The 11,012-nt window shown below is 41.0% G+C and overlaps 1 protein-coding gene across 1 annotated transcript; it reads left to right on the top strand.

Annotated features, from left to right (window-relative positions):
* The first annotated feature begins 311 nt into the window (after nucleotides 1-311).
* On the top strand, nucleotides 312-9,204 carry LOC147881757 (uncharacterized). Its single transcript, XM_087401377.1, has 9 exons — nucleotides 312-576; nucleotides 747-866; nucleotides 1,043-1,064; nucleotides 2,278-2,334; nucleotides 2,423-2,504; nucleotides 2,964-3,059; nucleotides 3,161-3,285; nucleotides 8,516-8,534; nucleotides 8,691-9,204. The coding sequence occupies exons 2-9, from the start codon at nucleotides 767-769 to the stop codon at nucleotides 8,970-8,972; spliced, it is 783 nt and encodes a 260-aa protein (XP_087257503.1). The 5' UTR covers nucleotides 312-576; nucleotides 747-766; the 3' UTR covers nucleotides 8,973-9,204.
* The last annotated feature ends 1,808 nt before the right edge of the window (nucleotides 9,205-11,012 follow it).

Genomic DNA, 11,012 nt, shown 5'->3' on the forward strand with positions numbered 1-11,012 from the left:
TCTAATAGAAGTCGTCAGACGTTGGCATATTAGGAGTGAGAATCTCCCCTCCCAACGACTGACCAGAGCCCACAATTAATTTAACCAGCCCACTATCAGCATCGTAGTTCATGCATAGAACAATTGTACCGTGGGCTACCCTCCGGAAGGCCTGTCAAGGGGGGGGGGGGGATGAACCATGGTCAAACGTTACTGGGATGAAAGTAATTGGGATCGGGGTGGTGGCCTCAGGGCGAGCGCCATATTTCAAGGAAGTTCATTCATTGAGAATCGTGCCCATATGCCAAGGAGGTTCCTCCGAGGAAAGTCGTGGAGAGGCCCATTCCCCTAAACGAATTGACCAAGGATGGGGGGAAGGTTTGTCAAAGCACATTTTTTGAAAGAGTTGGAGTTTGTGTGTGAAGGCTGGTTGGCTAAAAGCTACAGAAATACCCCATTTCATCTCTTTCATCTGTTTTTTCCTAAGAATCCTCATCTTTTCTCGTTCGAATCATCATCTCCCAACATCAATCCCCGCATCTTTCCTGCAAATATCCCAGCAGCTTTCACGATCTCCAACTCCATCGCCTTCCACAGGTTCGTTCATCGTAAATTTTTCCTCCCATCCTTCCTCCATTTCTCAAGGATTTGCTCCGCATTCCTTTACCGTTTCGATTTCCCTGCAAATCCATCCCTTGCATCTTCTCTTCATCACCCGCATGGTCCTCGTTGATGTTCTCATTCCTCGATCTCTTCGATCGACGTAGCCTGTAACGACGCTTACAGCATGGCGAAGCGGGAGGCAATGGACAAAATCCAGGCTCGCCAGGGGTATCGGAATCTCTGGCATACCGATCTTCTCGGAACTATAACGGCCGATTGCCCATGTAGGATGTTTTCTTGACGAGAATTCGCATTGTTATTTCTTCTTCCTTAGATGTTGCCGTTTATTACCACTGGCATTGTGTGTGTGTGTGAGAGAGAGAGAGAGAGAGAGAGAGAGAGAGAGAGTCTCCACCTGATTACTTCCGGGTTTAATGCTATGTTGTATTTTGTGCAACAGATTTCTGCTTTGCGTTTTGGTGGTAAGCCTTCCCCTGTCTTCTTCGATACTCTTCGCTTGATTATAGCATTTACATGTAAACGGAAGTAACGAGGCTTTATGGATGTTACGGAAATAACGATGTTCTCTGGATGCTCGCAATAGTTGTGCATTCTAACTGAAGTAACGGCTCAAAGCGCTCTCTCCGTATCGCTAGATGCTCGCAAAGATCAAGATCCCTCAGCTTTGAGTACGGCTATGAGAAAGTTCTGCACGAACAAATGCAAAGAGTCACATTGCTCTTAATTTGAAGCGTCACGGTTCGTGAGTCCTCATTTTCTTTGACCTGCAAACTTGCAAGATTTTGGCAGTCTGGAATATGGATTGCAGCATTAGACGTGTCATAGGATGATCCTTCTCACATTATGGATTCCAAGAAAATGTATAAAGGCAATAGGTTGTCATTTCAGCCTAAAAAGGATTGCTGCTACGCACCGGCTGACAATGTCTAGCTGTTGCCTTTCCTCCCCAAAGAGAAAGCATCTCACAATTTACACTTGTAAATTAAAAAATAATCCATCTTTTCACGCCAGTTATTGGATTTGATACGTGGATTCCCTCCTACTGTAGCGAAAGGACACAGTCACCTTAAACATTCCTAAATGGTTGGGCTTTCATCTTGCTTTAAGCTTGAAAGGTTGAGGCAGAGGCGCAGTAGTGCTCCACCGTCCTGCATCATGGCATCATATAGGGTGAACGAGGATGGTACAATTATGTACCACATGTCATTTCCTCCCATATGACGCTCTCTCCCGATGGTCATCTAGCTTCCTTTAGTTGTAGTTATCAAAGTAAACTTTATCTCAAGATTGAGTTGTCTGCATATCGTCCTTAGAAAGCTTCAAACGAGCAACAGAGGACAGGAGTCCATTGCTGCTCGTAGGCTCTTATATGCTCTTACTCTTCAAGCTTTGTCTTTGATGGGATTTTCCTCTCCTTGGTGCTCTTAAGTTATGGATGGAATATTGCGTCATACTCACTAAAGGACATGCTTGGAAAAAAGAAAAACAATCCAATGTGAACGTAAAGTGCACAAAGTTTCTAGGGGGAAATGATTCACTTGGTTGATTATGTGCATTGCCAAGGTCCCCATAGGCATGGAAATGCCAGAAGCACGCTCCTTTAATGTTCCTGCACAACTCTTTTCTTACATACCTCTGCAGAATCTAAGATCGCCTCAAATGCTCCATGTGCAGTGCTCCTTGTGCCTCATATCTCCTGCGGAAGCGAGCTCTCTATGATGATATGTCCAGGTGTGTTCTGCAAATTCTGCTTCTTACAGTCTTCATACTCCACCTTTTGACTATTCAAACTTCTTGATGTGTGGTTTGTATGATACAGGTATACCTGCTGTGCAGGCTACATGCCTTGCAGTGGCAGTTGTGGAGAGAGGCAGTGCCCAGAGTTTTGCTTATGCACTGAGGTATGAACAATGCTGTCCTTGTTTATACAGTTGTCTGTAATTGCTCATCTTGACCCATGTTATCTGATAAATGTAACACTCACTGAATCTTCCCAGGGCTTAAATACATTGCTCACAGATTTTGAATAGATTTATCGTCCAATTCTATCTTGCCAATATGGACTCTACTTATCATTATGATGAGTTCATTTCCCTTCATGTTTGCCTTCTACGCTGTCAGTATAATCTTTATTGATCATCATTCTGTATGAGCCTGCAATTGTTCAGGCCTTAGTCATAGCAGACCTGAAACCTGTAACACGGAATCTGGAATCACACTTGGAAATACTTTCACAGTTTGTATGAACTATAAAAGCAACTTGGGTGACTTTCTTAAATAAGGTTGATAATCTTTCTGTTGGGAGCAACTGCAGAAAGTAAGAGAATTCTTCAAATTTCTGATTGCGGACTTCATCATAGGTGTGGTGTTGCTTTCCCAATTCTGTGCAATCAACTAGATTCTTGTTGCAAGATGAGTTCAACATACAAACTACGAAGTGTGACAACTGTATCATTGTAAGTATTGGCTTAGTTTCTTGTTATTTGGTTGCATCTCTCATGGCGCTTGGCCTGTGATAATCCTACTCTCCCTATGTTATTTTACTTGTATATTGCAGGGTTTCATGTTCTGTTTACAACAAGTGGCTTGCATATTCTCCCTAGTAGCTGCAATTGTTGGGAGTTCGGAGCTAGAGAATGCATCTGAACTGCTTAACTGTCTCTCCAATGCTGTGTACTGCACGTATGATGCCAACCTAATGGTTCACCCTTCTTTTAAAGCATTGTGCTTCTGTTTCAGAATTGTGGCACTAGATCTATTATTTGAATGTCTTCTCCAGTCTCAGTTAAGTTCGATATGTAAGCTTCATAATAGAAACATGCATTTCCATTGTAATTTTGTTGTTTTTCTCATGTTAGATCTGTTGAAATTTTTTACAAGAGCCTTGTGAATTTAACATTGTACCGGGCATGAAGCTTACATCATGCTCTCACTAACTGTGCCGTACGAACTACGGGGTTGAAGCCAAACAAACGTGTGTGAGAGATATACAGTTGGCATGCATAAAACTCATCATGTCATATACATAATTGTGACATAACAGAAGACTGAAAGTATGCTAACTACTTTGTTTATTCTGGTTGGCCTTGAGAATCACAAGTGACACTGGACTCTACTGTTGGCTTCCCTTCATGAAGGGGGCTCAATACAACATTTGGATTCAAATGGGAGGCTGGGCTGTTGCCGAAAGAGCTTAGGGGTTTTCTGAACGTGGCTGATCGAGTTTTCCCCCCCCGCCCCCCCCCACGAGGACCCTTGTGGAAAAGGATTGCCTAATTGGGCTATCCTACCATCCTCACCCTTGAGAAATGATAGCATAAAATGGGTGATCGTGCTCTAAACTTGGTGGATAAAATTAGAAATAGCTTCGTAAAATGTAACTGTACCTTGTGGTGCAACAAATATGATAAATATCTAAATCATGTCTTGCCATTTGATTTGATATGCTGCATGACCTAAATTGGATCTCCAAAAGATATAGGTTTCCAAAGTTTGGCAGATTTTGGTGATCAACATAGATTTTTCAAAAAAAAAATGAATGCCATGGCTGCCCATCTTTTTGTCCCAAACTCATATGAGCGCCTCATTTTCTAACATTTGCCTTAAAAACAAAACACTGGGCTGATCTTGGCATGGGCTGAGAGCTGCCACACAATAACGGGATATGAAGAGGCTATGGAGGGTGTAGGGGTTCCTGAGGGAGGGCTGTCTGCTCCCGTTTAATCCTTTCCTTCTTATACTAGGCATCAAGAGCTTCTAAACAAATTCTCCACCTTCGTTTGTTCTAAAGATCTTCGATTGTCTGTCTCTCAAATTCTCGACCTTAGTGTTGCAATTCTTCTGAAGTCTCTAACTTCTTTACTACAAAATAATGGAGATCATGGGGTTGAGGTCACTAATGAAGACTAATAACTATGTTGACCTGTATTTTGAAATTATGGTAATCTTTGTGTAGATTTTGAACTTTGCCAACTGTAGTGGGGTTTTGGGCCTGAATGTAGCCTCCTTTGAGAATGCATCCTAGTGATGTTTACGTTCTATGCAAGCTTGGCACATCCATCAATGAAAGTGCTTCACCCGCTGACAACCTTGACCTTCATGATGTGGTCATCCACAGTGTCACCTTCTGTCAACCCGTTTGTGTGCATTTGAATAGAGAGAATGAGTACTTATGTGGACCTGCTCATATCGTAGGTGTCCTTCAAGCTATCCCATGCCATGAAGGCCCATCCAGCAAGCTAGATACGAGGCTTCATTGAGTCTGCCATCATCCCGAGATGAAGGGCTGTTCTCAAAATCATGGAGGCAACAAAAAATACAGGATGGCTCAGAGAGGGGCGGAAGTGAATGGAACGATGGGGGTTACGTGCTGTGGGCATCCTAAAGAATGAAGGGGAAATCAGAGAGCTAGTGATGTAGATTATGCTGCAGAATTATGGCAAGACTTGGGAACAACAATGAGAACCAGCTCCCACGAGTTGGAGGTGCAAAAAGAAAGATGGCTAGACTAAGAATTTCAAGGGAGGCGAGAATCTGTGACATCTGTGTCACGAACAGGTTGGAGGATGCACATGTGTGAAAGAATGATGCATAAATTGAGAAGCATTGGCCCTCCAAATGGGGTGGAAGGAGTGCCCATGTGAGTGTACTTTTGCTATTGACCACTCTAGAATGCTCCTGCAATCCCCATATCACATACGAATGCATAATGGATCATGCTCACATTCCATGCATACGAGAGGTCACAACCTCTCATGCCTCTTGGGATCCATCCCTTGGGCATATCCCATTATTCTACCCTTAGCCTATGGCACTTTATGCCTACCATTTATTAATGCATACCCATGCATTCCTACTTATTCCGATCCTAGGACCTACATGTGTGAGTGCACCATTTATTCCATGTCAATTAACATATCCAATACATTATCCATATGGCAATTAGCCATTTAAACCTACCTAGCCTACGTTCTAATTATTACATTTGATCATGCTAGCCTAATACATTTTAGACTACAAAATCGTGTCGTGACATGCCCTCTTGCTTGGGACACAGATGTCCTCATCTACTAGGTATTCTTCTTTGTCTTCATGATCTTTAGCACTCTTTAGGCTCTTGCATAGACTTCCATATAACATCTTCAATGTTTCATCTTCATGTTTGGTACTCCTACCAAACAAGTCCAACATTAGTATGTTCCAACTTCCTTTAAATCTAATTTTCAAATAAATCAATAAGAAAGACATAGTATTTATCTTTCATGTTGTGTCATCCACATACTCCTTTGCTTTGGACATTCCTACAAAGACTTATTCTAGTCTTACAAAGGTATATTGATTTGCTAAATTTGTATGATTGGACTTATTCTAGTCTTACAAAGGTATATTCCTACAAAGACTAATTTAACTTTATCCATTAGGGTTAGTAGGAATCCAGATCTGTTCTACTTTCCAATAAGATACCATTTCCTAATCTAGCTTTCTCATATGCTTACATTGGTCGAAGTTCCAAGTGACCAGCTTGGAACCATTAGTTTTAGGTTGATCAGACCCAAAACTTACAAAACAGGCTTAACTTACAAGATCAAGATCACCAATTCTTGCTTGAGTACTCATTCTAGACCACCAGGTTTAATTGTGGATCCACCCATAGTCATGCATCCATGACTTACCAATTACTTGAGATCTCTCTAAGGTCACCAGACCTACTAAGCGCTTACATATCCACCACCTAGTCTAACACCGAGGTAGGACTATGGACCCTTTTAGTGATGATTCCAAATGAATCATTCTTTTAAATGTCCTAACTCCTTAAGATTTCAACTCAACTAATCTAGTCTAATTTAAGGTTACCAAACCTATGGCCATGTATAGCATCCTCTTGCTTGGGAAGATCCCAAGTACTACCTTGGCTCATCAACCCAACCTAAGAGAATGACTTAACTATCTCTAGTACTCCAACTTCAAGACTCTTGGCACCATGGATGCCTTCCAAAGCCCAGCTTGCCTAACGTCTCTGTACGATACTATTGTGTACATTTCTAAGGTAATAATTGTGCACGTGCTCAATTCTTGAGTTTTTCCTATTTCTACTGTATGATCCTATATGCAGATGCATCTACTACTTTATTATCCTACATGCAAATGCATTATTAATTCATTCTTTGTCCTAAATGCTCATCTTGAGTTGAAGTAGGTCAATTCTTTGACCCTCGTCACCATTCAAGCTTTGTCTTTCACCATAATTGTCCCTCCTAACTATGCTATTATCAAAAGTTTTGATTTGTAGCATTCCCTCCTTGCTATTTGTGAAGCGACCACGCTTCATTCAAAATGCTTCAATTTCCAAATGTTTAACTACCATGTCCTTCTCTCTATTATCTTTCCTTCTTTTTTCTTTTTTTTGCACAATCCCTTAATTTTCTCAATATCCTCCTCTTTTTTTTTAATGTTGTCTTTTATTTTCTTTTCTATCCTTTTTTTTTCCTAACCTTTTCTTATTTTTCTTTTTCCTTTTTTCGAACTCCAAGGGAATTAAGGGAGGGGGAAAATGAGGAACTATAGGGACTTAGAGAAACTTAGAGGGAAATGAGGAATAGGGACAAATAAAGAGAGGGGGGAGAAAGTTTGAAATCCCGATAAAGGTGGGGGAAATTCGAATGGCAATTAAAGAGGGGAAACGGACTGAGTGATTGGACGCCCGTGTATGTTGGGTGGCGAATTCAAGGATGGGGTCAAAATCCAAAAGGCCCATTAACGAAGATGGCCGACTTGATTATCATGGCAACACAGAAGCTCTTATTAGAATCCAAAATTAACTCAAAGAGAATGGAATAACAAGGAGTCCCCTGGTAATCTCGTTGTCTCTTTGTGTCCTCGACGATGTCATGCTGATGTCGACAAGGTACGACATGGCAGGTCCACACAGTTAGAGAATCACTGCTCTGATACCACTTGTCACGAACAGGTTGGAGGATGCACATGTGTGAAAGAATGATGCATAAATTGAGAAGCATTGGCCCTCCAAATGGGGTGGAAGGAGTGCCCATGTGAGTGTACTTTTGCTATTGACCACTCTAGAATGCTCCTGCAATCCCCATATCACATACAAATGCATAATGGATCATGCTCACATTCCATGCATACGAGAGGTCACAACCTCTCATGCCTCTTGGGATCCATCCCTTGGGCATATCCCATTATTCTACCCTTAGCCTATGGCACTTTATGCCTACCATTTATTAATGCATACCCATGCATTCCTACCCATTCCGATCCTAGGACCTACATGTGTGAGTGCACCATTTATTCCATGTCAATTAACATATCCAATACATTATCCATATGGCAATTAGCCATTTAAACCTACCTAGCCTACCTTCTAATTATTACATTTGATCATGCTAGCCTAATACATTCTAGACTACAAAATCGTGTCGTGACAATCTGCCCAACAGGGGCTACAAAAAGTGAAGAGCATACTACATTGTACAGCATACATGCATATTAGAGAAAAGTACAAGTAAAAGGATAGTAGCAATGCGCTCAGCTTTAAGAGTCCTTATGTGTCAACCAGCCAAGCAACTGGGTGGTGGGTGCCTAATGTGTCAATTTCCTCTACCCAAACCGAACTCTTGCCTTGGGGGGAGGGAGAGAGAGAGAGATTACTTTCCAAGATTACTTTCCATGCTCTGCACCAGTAATATGAGCGTGGGCTAGTTGAAATGAAAACTTGGTTGTGCATCAGACAGATAGATAGATAGATAGATGGATGGATGGATGGATGGATGGAGAGAGAGAGAGAGAGAGAGAGAGGGAGAGAGAGAGAGTACTTTCATGCTTTGTGCGAATGAATGTATTGGCTTGGAATGGACTGGTACTGACAATAACTTGGCTGATCATTTTTTTGCAGTGTTTGTGCTTGTATGCAGGTATGCTTTCTTCTTTCTGCTTATCTCTAAAAGTACCAGTTTATATGTATATATATATATATATATATAGAGTGTGTGTGTGTGTGTGTGTGTGTGTGTGAGAGAGAGAGAGAGAGAGAGAGAGAGAGAGAAGCTACACTGAAATTTCTTTGGCAGACGCAACATAAAGTGGAACTTGATAAGCGGGACGGAAAGTTTGGGCCAATGCAGGCCCCTCCACCCCAGCAAATGTCACGCATAGACCAAGCGGTGCCTCCAACTGTTGGCTACACACCTAATTATGTACAGCCGCCTCCTGCTTATGGTCAGCCTGCATATGGCCATCCTCAGCCTCCACCTGCATATCCACCACCTGCATACCCACCACAGGCCTACCCACCACAAGCCTACCCACCTCCTGGAGCGTATTCTGCTGGTGGCTATGCACAACCTGGATAGCCGAGATAAGTTCTATGATCTGATAATGATGTAATCTGCACGATTAGCCCAACATCATCCGATATGCGGAAGTCACCATGTTCCATTAGGTGTTGCCTAATGTGTTGTTTAAAAGTTTATATTCCAACTGGTTTATGCTCTACCAGATCACATTGTATGTTCAGATTGTTGTGGACAGAACATTGCAGGAGGTTGGTATAATATGTCTAGTCAAATTTCTAGTTGTGAGACAGATCTGTTGCTTTTGGTATGTCCATTACCAGTTGTGTTCTGTTGGAACTCGCATCTGTTCGATTTTAATGAAAACAGAGGCTCGTGCTACCAAGATTAAATTTCTTTTTGTGGTAGATGCTGTGGGTGTTTCCTCTCAAGATATAGGGGGGCATCTACTATCGGGGATCGATAAAATGGGTTTGTTTAAACTGATCAAGGCTTAATCATGTTATTCTTAAACCAGGGAGTCTGGCATCAGCAATGAGGTGTATGACGCATGGATGGTTCTCTACAGGGCTTGATGAGAGAATCTGTCTCTGGATATATGCACATAGATACATATTATGAAGCATTAACATGTACACAGGTATGAAAGGGCACTGCACACATGCAGACTCATGCTTGATGATGCATACATACTTGTGCACATACATATGCACTCATGTATGTATGTATGTAAAGAAGTGAATATAGCCTTGCTGAGCAGGTCATAACCATGGAAAGATATGCTCTCATGTGTTTTGAGGTGCTTTTACTTTTTTGGATCATGTCATATTTCTGTAAGTGTCATATATATACATATATTTTGCATTGATGATTATCATTTTTCTTTCAGAATGGTTTTTAATCTGCTGTATAAAGGATGTCTGTGATCCACAACCCGGTTGTCATTTGTGATTGATGAAATTTTTTGAGGTCATTTAGAATTCCTTAATATATTTATCAGAGGACTATGTCGACTTTTTATGCCAAATATCACATTAGTAGATGATCTTGGAGCACTCACCTATACTTTCAACTCAAAAGTCTAAAAACAAAACTCTTTTCATTGAATTTTGATGCAGCTGAGAGGGTGATTACACTTTAAAAAATCAAGAGTGCTACTGTCCCTAAGAGTAATACTTGTTTGTTGAAGGTAAGTTCCATCATAAGGAACATGTATTCGATGCTTGCTTCCAACGTTTCCTATAGAGGGTGAGTTTGTAATTCGTGTGTATTTCGTCTTACACTTTCATGCTTGGAAAGTTGTTTTTTTTTTAAATTCTTTATTTCTTATTTCTTGGTTTGTTTTAAAATTAAGATGGTTGGCTTGTGAGGTCTTTTTGGATAAGGTAGAGAATCACATAATAGCAGTGCTTGAGGGATTAAAGGCAAACATCGGTTGTCTTTTTGTTATGCCTAAAGATTATCCTCTAAGCTAGTACTATGATGACATTGAATTGGAGGAAAGAAAACAATGTTCATATATCTTAAGGGAGTCTAGTGAGTTGAGGGGTGTTGGGAAGATTGACAATCTTGTTGTAAAAAAAACAGAGCTTGATCAAGCAGCTCATAGAGTAGTCTTGGATAAAGTGGAGAGAGAGGAGTGCATATGATATAGCTACTTGTACACTATGTTGTATTGAACATAACATAAATATATACATGAGTACTCCTCAGGGTTAGGATTAGGGCTTGTCCCTAATGCTCTATCTAGATAGTGCAATTTACACCCCTCTTAAATCACACTAGGTATATAGAGGGTGCATGTATAAGACCTTTTTATGGATTTCGTTGGTGCATGCGATAGCATCTAAAACTGAAAAGAATCAAAGTAGCATGTGCATATGTGAGCACAATGATGACTACGTAGCGGAAGCATGTACAATGAGTACAACTTACTATCTTGTATATAACTTATATTTCTTCCTTTTAAGTTGAGGGTCATCCTTCGTCTTTTGGAAATAAAACTTAAAAGATAGGTCGAAGAAAAGACCAAGGAAATATGCAAAAAGTAAAGTTCATCTTGATCAAAGATTGGTTGATCGAAAGATGACTCTGTGAATG

Source organism: Dipteris shenzhenensis, chromosome 30, assembly GCF_047967505.1.
Source record: "Dipteris shenzhenensis isolate YYH24624 ecotype China chromosome 30, Dip_SZ_1.0, whole genome shotgun sequence".
Lineage (NCBI taxonomy): Eukaryota > Viridiplantae > Streptophyta > Polypodiopsida > Gleicheniales > Dipteridaceae > Dipteris > Dipteris shenzhenensis.

What these genes read in the sequence shown, in the direction of transcription:
- LOC147881757 (XM_087401377.1), top strand. Translation starts at nt 767, where the DNA reads ATGGCGAAGCGGGAGGCAATGGACAAAATCCAGGCTCGCCAGGGGTAT. An exon ending in TATAACGGCCGATTGCCCAT is followed by an intron (nt 867 to 1,042) that starts GTAGGATGTTTT and finishes TTTGTGCAACAG; the next exon opens with ATTTCTGCTTTGCGTTTTGG. An exon ending in CTCTATGATGATATGTCCAG is followed by an intron (nt 2,335 to 2,422) that starts GTGTGTTCTGCA and finishes TGTATGATACAG; the next exon opens with GTATACCTGCTGTGCAGGCT.